Raw genomic sequence first — 12,573 nt, forward strand, 5'->3', positions numbered from 1 at the left:
TTTCTTTTACTCTGGACTCCCTCCTGCCTGCCACCATAGCTTCAACCTTACTATTATTTCAGCCCCCATGACCCCATATCTGCTCAAAACATCCTCCTCCCATTCCTTCTCTCTCCTCTCTCCCACTCACTCGTCCATTCCCAGCCCTGACCTTTCTCTCAGTGCTGCGTGACTTGCCATAGAGGCCCCAGACCCTCATCCTTTTTCTTCTTATTCGCTCACAAAATCTGTTCACTTCTTTTTCTGTAATGTCTCTGCCTTCCATCCCCTTATTTCCATTTCCATCCTCAGCCCCAGTTTAGAGGCTCCTGACCCTCTATTAGGACATTTCAGGAGCTTCCTGACTTTTTTCTTCTGACTTTTTCACATCCTAATGGCAGAATCTTCTTCCTAGAGCAGGGCTCTGATCTCTTCACTCACCTTTTCTAGTGGCTTGCCATTGTCTCCAGAATAAAAGGACAAATGCCTTAGTTTAGCATTCACGTTCTTCCTGTCAGTCTGTAAGCAGCTTGTGAAGTACTTAGTTTGTGCCAGACTTTGTGTCTCCTGATCTGGCTTCAGCATTCCAGTCTTATCTTCCACTCTTCCCCTTCTCTTTTGTTCCTGTGAGGAGATGAGACTCCTCACCATCCCCCAATGGTGTCCCAGGAATGAGTTCCCATTGCCTTTCCTGCTCCCAGCTCTCTCTCTCTCTCTCTCTCTTACAAGTTTACTTACCCTTCCCAGATCAGCTCAAATGGTACTTCCTCCATGAAATCTTTCCTGATCCACAACCTTCTATCCCAAGGGAGACTAATCACATGTTTCACTATGTCATGGTTACTTGTGCACATGCTTTATCCTCTATTAGATTATAATCCTCTTGAGAGAAGGGGCTGTCTTAATCATTTTTATATTCCCTATTGTATCTAGCTTGATTTGTCATACACAAAACATACTTGAGCTGGATTATTATAGTAACAGTATCAGCTGTTCAGAATTTATTTTTTGTTTTGTTTTTTTAGTCACAGTTTAAGCAAAAATAAAGTTTGGGAAAATTTTTAATTTTTTCTACATTAAAGATTTTACATGGCTAATTTTAAAAATTAAATTATAGGGAGAAAAGTTAAGCTTCATTATATTTACTATTCTCTGTATATTGTAGAATTTTGGTTGTTTTGTTTCTTTGTGGTTTTTTGGCCAATAATGCTTTTATTGAGTTTCTATGCATTGTGTTACATATGTGTAACCTAGAATTCATCTGTGTATGTATTGGGAGGGGGAGAGAGAGAGAGAGAGAGAGGGAGTGTTAGTTTATGGGAATGTTGGTCTTGTGTGGTTACTGTTTCTGGTTTTTTTCCACTTACCCTGAAACCCCTTCCTTCCTCCTCGCCCTCCTCTGCCCAGTGAAGGCTCTGATTTTAGCCAGTAAATCTCCGTGACGGATTTTTATTTGAAATCAGATGGAGTCCCTTGCTTGGTAGTTGGGCTTGTATGCTTTCTCTCCCCCAGGTCATTTCAGTGGGGTCACAATTAGTCTTGTAGGTATAGGGGAAAGATCTTACTTAGGCTTGAGTACAGAGGGTAGCCCAGGTACACATGTTTTGCATTTTTTGACCTTCGTAGGAAAATGACCAAATTTAAAAATCTGTCTCCCCCAAGGATGGTGCAATAGGGTCCAGCGGGACACCAATCTGCCGCCAGGCCCAGACTAAGCTCGAGGTTGCTCTGTACATGTTTCTGTGGAGCCCCGACATCGAAGCTGTGCTTGTGGCCATGTCCTGCTTTCGACACCTCTGTGAGGAAGCCGATATCAGGTGTGGCATAGATGAGATTTCGGTGCACCATTTCTTGCCTAACTATAATACCTTCATGGAGTTTGCATCTGTCAGCAACATGATGTCAACAGGTAAATGTGGCTCCAGAATGCTGGGTTTCCTTTCCACCCAAATGGAATTGTTGTTGTCGTCCCTTCTCCTTGTTCCCAAGGGGAAAAATATGTAGCCCCTAAATTCTGATGCCTTACAGCTCTCAAGCTCTACTGTAAAAGCTACTGTTTTACACAAAATGAATTTGTAGGGCCAATTAACTGTAGAGGAGGCTCTGCTCACATTTCCTATGCATTTGTTGCAGAATTTGTGTTGACAGTCACAGTCATTCAGTGTGGTTCTCCAGGCCTTTCTGTCTCCTAAGCATGCTGGCATGGTATCCCTGACTATGGGTAGGGAATGACTCTGGGGTCTGTGATACCAGCTAGGTGGAAGGTGAATGCCCTCCAAGTTAGTGAAGGGACTGTCTCAGCTCTGCTGTATTCAGCATGATCTGTAGAGCTTCACTTACCTTTGAGCATCTCTGCTAAACTGCTGTTGGGGGGTGGGCCTTGTGCTTCCTGGCTGGCCCCCACCCAGTGGGGGTTGTGGTGAGAACTGATTTGCTGTCTTCCTTGCTTAGGAAGGGCAGCTCTTCAGAAGAGAGTGATGGCGTTGCTGCGGCGCATTGAACATCCAACCGCTGGCAACACCGAGGTAGGCATTTACTGTAGGAAGAGTCTGTACCTTGACGTGGGTTACGGGTATCTTTTCATCAGCTTGCTGCCTTGCCTCTCCCACCCGAAAACCAAAACAACCCAAATAGGTGGAGGCGGTGTAGTCTACCTGCACACTCACCGGTGGCCTTAAAACGGATCTGTTGTGTGTTATCGGTACTTACTTATTCAAGCTGGCAGTTGTGACCTCTAGCCAGACGGGACTGCCTCCTGTGCCATGAGCTTGGGGCCCTTGGACCTCTGTTCATTCTGTCCCCTTCCCTCCCTCATGATCCCTTGCCTTACTTTCCCTGGCTGGATTGTTCCGTGCTTGCCCCCTCCCATCACTCGGCACCTCTCTGAGGCGTTTCTTCTAGCCTGTTTTCTGTCAATTGTCTGAGTGCAGGTCTTATCTCCCCCTGCTTGACTGGAAGGTCCCTAAGGGTGAGAGATGGAATTTGCTCATCTCATATTCCTCTTGGCACCCTGGACAGTGCTCTGTGCAGTCAGAATGGACATTTTTTCTGAACCAAAAATTGCAGCATATGGTTTGATGAAAGATTTTGCTCTTCTCAAACCCTTGTTAAAAGTGTGCCTCTTCTGGGAGATAAGGAATGTTCCTGAAAGCCAAGGAAGCATCATGACTCTGCCTTTCAGAAGTGCGGATTCGGTGCAAGGCTTAGATGGAGTTAGTGTAGTTGCGAGGTTTGTCACTTGTGACGTGGCTTAACGAGGTTTTTGTCCTTTGTTTTAGGCTTGGGAAGATACTTACGCGAAATGGGAGCAAGCTACAAAATTAATCCTCAATTATCCGAAAGCCAAAATTGAAGATGGCCAGGTGAGATGAGGAAGCGGTTCGTGTTGCCCGTCCCAACCAGGTCATTAGTGTGTTACCATCTGGTATTCGTGACTGGCTTGTTACCGGCGACACCTGGCTTAGGAATTCACTGGTCTGTTGCTCAGTCCTGTGTTTCAAGGGTTCTTAACCTACAGTCCACAGACTTGTTTCTTACAATGTTTTGTAGTTGTCTGATTTCCTTTTGTGCCTTTAACAGCCTTCTCAAGCTAGACAGACTTGCATAAGCTTCTTTACCAGGCTTCCCCAGAGGGTCCATGACACAGTGAAGGTGTCACCACCTCCTCCTGCTGATTTCCTGGTTCGTGGCTGCTCTGTTCATTAGCACTTCCCCAGAAGGGTCAGCAGGGACATATAAAAGTTAATTAAACTCCACACTGTCCGTTTGGATACTTGGTAGACGCTCTGGTAGCTTAGTTTGGCGTTTTTATTTTCTACCCCATCTTAGTCCTGTAGGGAGATGATAAAGTGCTTCTCTCTCTCTCCGTGGTAGAGAAGTGGTCCACGCTGTCACATGCCAATGCATTTCATGTTGTGCTTGACTTGTTTTCTTAGTGACCGGTGGTTTTTCTCTTGGATATATATAATGGATGACTGTTATAAATGAAAAAGCCCTATTAAAAGTTGGTCAGAATGTCGTTTATTCTGCCGGAGATATTTCCTCAAGAGTGTAGACAGGAGTCCATGTCCTTGGTACATTCTCTGACTGCTGCTGGTCCTTGTGTATTTTTTAATATTACTGGGAGCCTCAGAAAAGATGACTCTTCTCTGATCGTTGTTTCTATTTTGTGCCTCATTGGGACTCTCAGAAAAAGTCGTGCTTGTGTGGCAACAAAATGTGGCCTGACCATGCATCTGATTCTGCCTGGATCGTCTTCAGCCAGAAAGTGTTTTGTAAAGATGATGAAGTATGGTACAGTCAGTATAGGTTAAACGGGAGCTTGTCAGGCAGGTGAATATTGAGGAAGAAGTCATTCTTTGTGCACCTTGTGCGTTAGGTCGCTGAAAGCCTTCATAAGACCATCGTGAAGAGGAGAATGTCTCATGTGAGTGGAGGGGGCTCCATTGACCTCTGTGACGCAGACTCGCTCCAGGAGTGGATCAACATGACCGGGTTTCTCTGTGCCCTCGGCGGGGTGTGCCTCCAGCACCGAAGCAACGCGGGCTTTGCCACCTACAGCCCCCCGATGGGCCCGATCAGTGAGCGCAAGGGCTCTCTCATTTCCATGATGTCCACTGATGGAAACGCCGAGACGCCTGTCAGCAAGTTCATGGATCGGCTGCTCTCTCTGATGGTGTGTAACCACGAAAAAGTGGGACTGCAGATACGGAGCAATGTCAAGGATCTGTTGGGTCTCGAATTGAGTCCTGCCCTTTATCCAATGCTGTTTAACAAATTAAAGAGTACCATCAGCAAGTTTTTTGATCCTCAAGGACAGGTAAATTTCCTGCTTCTTCTCTTTTTCCCATCCTTTGAAGAATAACTTGATTGACATTAGTCCATTTTGGCCTTCAGCTAGCTAGATAGTACAGTGGATAGAGCACTGGACCTAGAATCAGATCCAGCCTCAGGCACTTCCTACCTGTGTGACCCTGGGCAAGTCACTTAACCCTTGTCTTTCTTAGTTTCCTCCATTGTAAAATGGGGAAAAATAAAGGCACCGACCTCACAAAGCTGGTGTGAGGATCTAGTCAGACTATATTTTTAAAGCACTTAGTGCAGTGCCTGTAGGCAATTGATAAATGCTTGTTTCCTTCCTTTCATGCATGGGTTTTATTAACGGGAATTCATATGAGCATTGTGAACTGGCACAGATTACCTTATGTAGAAAGCGACGTATCTCCTAGAGAAAGGAGTGCAGCAGGACAAAGCCTGCTCTTTCTTGTGAAACTTTTCGTCCGTGTATATGGTTTTCCATAGATAGCTTTCCCTCAGTGATCTCACAGTGGAGGACGCAACCGCTTGTGGGTTGCTGACGGTGGATGTGCGTCGTTGTTTGCACAGGTTTTATTGACGGACACCAACACCCAATTTGTGGAGCAGACCATAGCCATAATGAAGAACTTGCTGGATAATCACGCTGAAGGCAGTTCTGAGCACATGGGACAAGCTAGCATTGAAACGATGATGTTGAATCTGGTTAGGTGAGTAGCCTGATTGATCGTGGGTCACCCCAAAAGCCGTCCTTGTAAAAGCGTGCTCCCAGATGGTGTTCTCGAACGCAGGGAGTGTTCCATATGGCGGTGAGGAGTCACGTTTGTGCCCTGGTAAAAATAACCATAGACCATGATTTCCTGAGCTCCTCTTTAGTAGAATTATCTTTGCATTGAAGACTGTAGAGTAGACTCTTGCCAAGAGTGTGTATGTGTTAACATTGACTATTTTTAATGTTCCTGTGTCTATGCAGATATGTTAGAGTGTTTGGGAATTTGGTACAGGCAATTCAGATCAAAACGAAGCTCTGCCAGCTGGTTCAAGTAATGATGGAGAGGAGAGATGACCTTTCATTTTGCCAGGAGATGAAATTTAGGTGAGTCAAACTAGCAATATGCCTGTCTCCCAATGGAATCGTGCTAAGTGAAAACACATGGAGAGAGATCAGTACCATCTTAAAGACCATCCTGAAAAGTAGAGTACCTGGTTCTCTTACACATCTGCTTCTGCCCTTCTTCTTTCAAATGACCCAGAATTCAGAACGCTTTAAACTGTCCTCACTTCAGAACCATTAATTAGATGGTCATAACCTATATGCATATATATCTTTCTTTTTCTCTCTCCCTCCCTTCCTCTCTTCCTTTGTCTTACTCTTTCTCTCCTTAATATTGAGGCTCATCAATTCAGACTTTCTTTATCTCCTTTCTGACAGGGGTGGCAGAATTTTTTTCTGACGTTGTCATGAAATCCCATCTGGAGGAACTTTTTTGCTAAATAATCTCTGCCATAAAAAGTAAAAAAAATGCTACATAGATTTTCTTTTTAAAAAATCTGGCTGGTTGCTCTCATTTTTTCTTTTATAGGAATAAAATGGTAGAATATCTGACAGATTGGGTCATGGGAACATCTAACCAAACAGCGGATGAAGATGTGAAATGTCTAACTAGGTAAAGATGTATGAAGACTTTTCCTTAATGTATCATACGACGTTAGTTTCGTAAACTCTGCAGCCATTGTAAGGTTTGTTTTGAATGTTACACTTCTTATGTTTGGGCATTTTAAAGGTCAGTATCTCCTTTCTTTTGTTTCCCAAGGTCAGTTTAATGCTTCAGTGATTCAGGAGGATCTTAATTTACATATTAGAACAGCTGTATATGTGACTCCCAGCTTAGGAAATCAAATTTTGGTCTCTGTTAGAATTTTAAAATCTTAGGTTCCATTTATTTTGTGATTGAGCATCTCACAAGAGAATGTGATTTTAAATTTAGTGTTTGTGTAATAAAGTGGTGGACAGAGAAGTCATCATCCTCGGCAGGGGGGGTCGTTTCCTGTAGAAGAAATTGTTTACTGTGTTTTGTTTAATTTAAAGCCCTTATGCCTCTCAACTGAAAAATGACTATGGAAACCAGGTGTCTTGCACATATGATAATCCGAAAGAATTTCTTTCAAAAATTCAAAGGGCTTAGTGGTGGTATTTTGTTTGTTTTTCCACGTGCATCCCATAGATTTCTAAACTTTGTTGGGCCCTGGTGCTATACACTTGTTTACATGCAATTTGATTTAAGGAAGTGGTCACTCAAAGTAATTTAGTTTCTACAAATGTTCTTTCCATTTAAAATGCATCTTTTTTTCTTCCCCTACTTTGGGTACTACAAACTAAATCCATGGTTAATCCATACTGATGCATATTAAGATGTTAAGTTAGTAATTTGTGGGGCAGCTAGGTGGCGCAGTGGATAGCGCACCGGCCTGAAGTCAGAAGGACCTGAATTCAAATCTGGCCTTTGACCAAACACATGACACTTACTAGCTGTGTGACCCTGGGCAAGTCACTTAACCCTAATGCCTTAAAAAAAAAATTAGTAGTTTGTTTAGTGGAATCGATGTTTAGAGTTGCTTGTGTCTTGAAGGCATTTGACTTTTGAACAAATGTCTACCTAAAGGCTTTCCCTTTCTCTGCCGCTTTCTCCCCAGAGATTTGGACCAGGCAAGCATGGAAGCAGTGGTGTCTTTGCTCGCTGGGCTCCCTTTACAGCCTGAAGAAGGAGATGGGGTGGAATTGATGGAAGCCAAATCACAACTGTTTCTTAAGTAAATTTTAGTCTTTTTAAACCTAAAGCTTAGAGCCAAAAAGAACCATTCTCTCCCCTAGACCCAGAGCAACAAAGTGAGGCTGACAAGATGGCAGCCTGCTGAAATCAAAGACATTGCATGAAATAGGGTTTGGCTTTTTTGTAGTTAATAACGAGTTGCTGTCTCTTGAAACATTCTGTGAATGTGAGTAAAACTTTGTCTTCAAGTTAGGAAGCAGCTCCCTACTTCTTCATACCTCCATTCTCATCGGGGAATCCTTGATTGTCCGTAGGGTCAGTCACATTGTCCTGTGCCGCCTTGGTCTGTGTTCTTCCCACGGCCTCCACAGAGGGTGGAGGATGGAAGATGGAAGATGGAGGGATAGAGGCCTTCCTTCAGTTCTTTTCTCTTTTGCGGGTCCTGGTCCTTCTGCTTGTTATCCCACCTTCTTATGGTACCCCTTGCCCACATCCTTTCTCTGTTTCCAGTTATAGCCTTTATGTGGCTTCTTGGGCACAGTCATGTGTCAGGAATCTCTGATTTCCTTGGGGGAAGCTCTGGAGTAGCTTGCATCCTGGGTATAGCTAGTAGAGAAGTCTCTGAAACTTGCCTGAGAGTCAGAGAAGTCATTTGATTCGCCCATGTGTCCGCAGCTGAGGAGAGTATTTTATTGACCTGAGCAGGATTTGAACTCTCATCTTTATAGCCATTCAAGTACTGTACACTTTCCACTCAGTTTTCCTACCTCTAATACAAGTAATTATTGGAAATAATTTAGAGCCTGTTATATGCCCATTATGGGTCTCTCAGATGCCCCCTGAATCTCCTACAGCTTGATTTTTGCAGAAAATTGTAGTGTTGAGATTCAGAATTTCACAAGGTCATTGGGAGAACATTTTTGTCTAAAATGTGCTTTTATGTGTTACAGTGGGGGAGTTTTGAAAACATTGTACAATTTCCCAACCACAGTCTAGCTTCTCGTTTTCCTGTTCCATTCTGGTTGCAGCTTACTCTCTGTCTTGATTGTCTTTCTCATATTCATGTACCAAAATCATACCTCTCCCAACTGCATGCCTTAGGCTGGGGAGTAGAAATATTTTTATCCATTTGGTTTTTCCTACATGAATTGCTAGGGCGATCTCATGAGTAGTCGAGTGTTTTGCTGGCAAGGTACTGTTATGTTCATGAGTTTGTGACAGTCATGATATCTGTCGACACGGAGCTGCTGAAAAAATAAAGGATTCTAACCAGTATGCCAACTTTTGACCTTTAGAAAAATGCTTGATGGGATGCACTAAAGTGAATATCACCTTATTAAATGGTGAATGGCTCCACACACAAACCATTTTACTTCCAAAATGTTTTAGTATTAGAACAGAATTTAGTCTTTTAATAAAAATCCATTCATTTGGTGCTCAGGTAGTTTGTTATGTTATCTCAGAACAAAATTCTATTCAGAGGAGCATAGTGGATAGAGCTCTGGCCCTGGAGTCAGGAGGACCTGAGTTCAGATGTGACCTCAGACACCTAACACTCACTAGCTGTGTGACTCTGAGCAAGTCATTTCACCCCAATTGCCTCATATTAAAAAAAAAAGCAACGAAAACAATTCTCTTCACTATAACACAATTTTAGATGAGTAACAAGTCAATCAGCAAACATTGAGGGCTTCATATATGCTAAGTATTTTAGCATCATGCTAAGTCTTAGGGATGCAGAGGAGAAGCGAACACCTGGCCTTGCTCTCAAGGAGATCACATTCTCTTAGGAGAGCTAACAGGGACTTAAAGGCTGTATTTACAGTGCAGAGAGGAGGGGAAAGCATTGGCCAGTAGAAGAGGTGGTGGAAGGCGGGGATGCTTCTCCTTCTGACCTTGAGCCACTAACGCCTTCCTTTGGGAGATAGGCAGCTGATTCTCTCCATCTGTTGCAGCCTCACTGTCTGGAGTTTCTTGTCTAAGGATTGGCCTTCTCCCTTTCAGGTATTTCACACTGTTTATGAACCTTCTCAATGACTGCAGTGAGGTTGAAGAGGAGAGTGCCCAGATCGGGGGCAGGAAGCGAGGCATGTCTCGAAGGCTGGCGTCGCTGAGGCACTGCACCGTGCTGGCGATGTCCAACTTGCTCAATGCTAACGTTGACAGCGGCCTCATGCACTCCATAGGTAAGGCCGCTAGAAGCAAAGATTGGTGTGCGCGAGGAGGAGAAGTGACGTTACTGAGCGTGCTTTAGTTAAGTTTGTGCTGCTTTTACTGTGCTAGGATTGGGTTATCACAAAGATCTTCAGACAAGAGCCACGTTCATGGAAGTCCTCACAAAAATTCTTCAGCAAGGCACAGAATTTGACACGCTTGCAGAAACCGTGTTAGCCGATCGATTTGAGAGACTGGTTGAGTTGGTCACAATGATGGGTGATCAAGGAGAGCTCCCCATAGCCATGGCTCTGGCCAATGTGGTGCCTTGTTCTCAGTGGGTAAGTTCATTGGTAGGCTTAAAGAATTTCCAAACTGGAAGGGCCTCCTGAGATCGTCTAGCCTGGCTCTCGCCGGGAGAAGTCCAAGTTCTTATAGGCAGACGATGGCAGAGCCGAGATGAAAAACCGAGTCTTTGTCTCCTGGCACAGGACTGTTTCCATTATTACACTTCATCCCCCTTTTTTATCTAATCAGCTGATTTATATTTAGGGTCATAAAGATTTCTCTTTATTTTTTTTAACCAGAGCATATACAATTGGGGATTTGTTGCTTCCTCTTTAATTTGAAAGAAAGCTTTTTTGAGATCATGTTCAGAAGACCTTCAGTGACCTGTGATTGCATTGGGCTAGATATTCTCTCTCCTACCACAGATTTCCTCTCCTTAGTAGAAGGTTTTTGAATCACTGTGGCCAGAAAATGCATCAACCTGTTATGTTATACCCCTCCTTCAATGTCCTGAGGCAGACAGCCCTGTTCATTGACAGGTCCATTAGAAATCTGTTCCACAGGTAGGACTGACCACCTCCGTGCTGGCAGGAGGCAGCTGTGGAACAGGATTTCGAGTTGCACCTGGCAGCCCTGTCCCTGAGCTGACCTAATTTTAGTGCAGTCACTAAATTGTTTCTAAGATGAAAGTGTCATGTTTTTACACTTGGGCTGTTCAAAGCTCCAATCTCATGCCTTTCTTCTTGGCAATCTGTAGGAAAGAGAGAAGGCTTCTTGCTTAGAACAGATGATTCAATTTTACTTAGTTCAGAAGATGGGGAAAGGCATATAGGATGGCAGTCCTTTTGAGCCCTGGGATTAATTCATGATTGGTTATTTTGAAAACTAATGTAATTACTTAAGAGGATTTCTTTCATTATATATCTGAAGTTAACACAACTCCTGGCAATTTTCATAATTTAAAAAATGCTGACTCTAATAAGTCATAGGAAACCTAGATTTTCTTTACTGTAGGAAATTGTTTTTCAGTGTTGTGTTGAATTTTGTTGTTCATGATAACTAGGCTGATGCCTTTACTTTAATGAAGAATTTCTTTTAACTGTTTGGGGAAAGTTTATGAGGTGCTTCTAAGGTATGATGTGATAAAATACACACATTTGGTTGAGCCATAAAAGTATTGCTCAATCCTATTGGACTCCTGCCTGAAGGTTCCTTTCTATTCAGATGTATAGGGTTTTTTGGGAGGGGGGAGGGAGATGATAGTGGAAGAAGGATTTCAAAATCTAAACCCTATAATGTGCTTTCTGTTCACAGCTAAATTGTTTGACAAATTGCACTCGATTCCATATTAGAGCATAGAATTAGCATTTTAGGGCTTGATCAGCTAGTCAGAATATATTTGATAATATAGGGTATAGAGCAAAATACTGCACGACTTCAGGCCTTGCTCAATAATCCTTGTTCTTTTCCTACTTCTCCCCTTCCTCAGAATCTAGCTGTTTTAGTTCAGTCTCTCCCAGAAAACAGCAAAGTCAGACTGACTGGGCTCTGGGGCCCTCCCCTCTCACTGTCCCTCACTACTCCTCATCTTCGTGAGGCACTTCTGACCCAACATAATCAAGCCAGTCGTTCTGAGTGAACCCAGACTCACTCTGCCGTGCTGACTGTGGCCTGAGACATCTTCTACGTGGTGCCTGTCACTGCCTTGTGCTCCCTTCCAGCCCTGGTCTTGTCTCCTTTACCTGCCTGCTGGGGGGCTTCTTTTCAGTCTCTTGATGGTGTGTCTGGTTGCCAGTGGAGCGCTGGAGCCCACTGCCCAGGCCTTTCTCTAGTCCTGTTGTGCCCCTCCTGGCAGCACAGCCTTTTCCAAGTTACTTCCAAGTTACTTCCAAGTTTCAGTTACACGCTTAGTCCTTTGTCTTCCAGGAATCTTACGTAATTCTGGATGTCGTGGGAGCATCGTACCTTGTTCAGTGGTAGCTGATAGTGTTTTCCTCTATCAAGTGCTTAAGATTTCTTAATAAATTTCTTTTGTTTTTATATCTTTATCTTTTCACATCTGAGCATAAACGCCACCTCTACTGCTGCTACCAACTGAGCACTTTCTAACAAAGAAAGCCAGTGAAGCAGAACCAGCAGACATAGTGACTATGGAATCTCACCATATATGCGGTATCCCACACCCTTCGTCTCTCACCTCTCTGCCTCACCTCTTCTCTAGAGCCATGATTTATCGCGACAGTGTCTCCGAGTTCAGTTTTGCTCCAGAGTTTTTTATTATAGTTTATATTAGTTTTATTATAGTTTATATAGTTTTATTATAGTTTATATTAGTCATTGGGCATATTGTTCAGTAAACATTTATGAAGCCCCTACTCTGTGCCAGCCACTGTGCTAAGTGCCACAGATACTAATAAGAAAAATAAGAACGGTTCCTGCCTTCAGGGAGCTTCCCATCTGCTGGGGGGATGGTGGCCCTGGGGCTCTCTGGAAGGGACAGGGCCAGGAGGAGCTTAGTGCTCCACCAGCCGTCCAGGCCGCAGGGCTGGCTGGCTTCCCCCTGCAG

The 12,573-nt window shown here is 43.7% G+C and overlaps 1 protein-coding gene across 14 annotated transcripts in view; it reads left to right on the forward strand.

The window, feature by feature from the left end:
- Positions 1 to 12,573, forward strand: part of NF1 (neurofibromin 1) — a 246,780-nt gene that overhangs the window by 107,733 nt on the left and 126,474 nt on the right. For all 14 annotated transcript variants that reach the window (XM_027862574.1, XM_027862586.1, XM_027862578.1 and 11 more), the window contains 10 exons: positions 1,642 to 1,888; positions 2,431 to 2,504; positions 3,258 to 3,341; positions 4,358 to 4,798; positions 5,365 to 5,504; positions 5,768 to 5,890; positions 6,378 to 6,461; positions 7,489 to 7,605; positions 9,570 to 9,751; positions 9,849 to 10,060. In XM_027862574.1, the coding sequence (XP_027718375.1) occupies positions 1,642 to 1,888; positions 2,431 to 2,504; positions 3,258 to 3,341; positions 4,358 to 4,798; positions 5,365 to 5,504; positions 5,768 to 5,890; positions 6,378 to 6,461; positions 7,489 to 7,605; positions 9,570 to 9,751; positions 9,849 to 10,060 (1,704 nt within the window). The remainder of the gene's footprint in view (positions 1 to 1,641; positions 1,889 to 2,430; positions 2,505 to 3,257; positions 3,342 to 4,357; positions 4,799 to 5,364; positions 5,505 to 5,767; positions 5,891 to 6,377; positions 6,462 to 7,488; positions 7,606 to 9,569; positions 9,752 to 9,848; positions 10,061 to 12,573) is intronic.

The sequence above is a fragment of the Vombatus ursinus genome, unplaced genomic scaffold (assembly GCF_900497805.2).
Source record: "Vombatus ursinus unplaced genomic scaffold, bare-nosed wombat genome assembly UNPS02014768.1, whole genome shotgun sequence".
NCBI lineage: Eukaryota > Metazoa > Chordata > Mammalia > Diprotodontia > Vombatidae > Vombatus > Vombatus ursinus.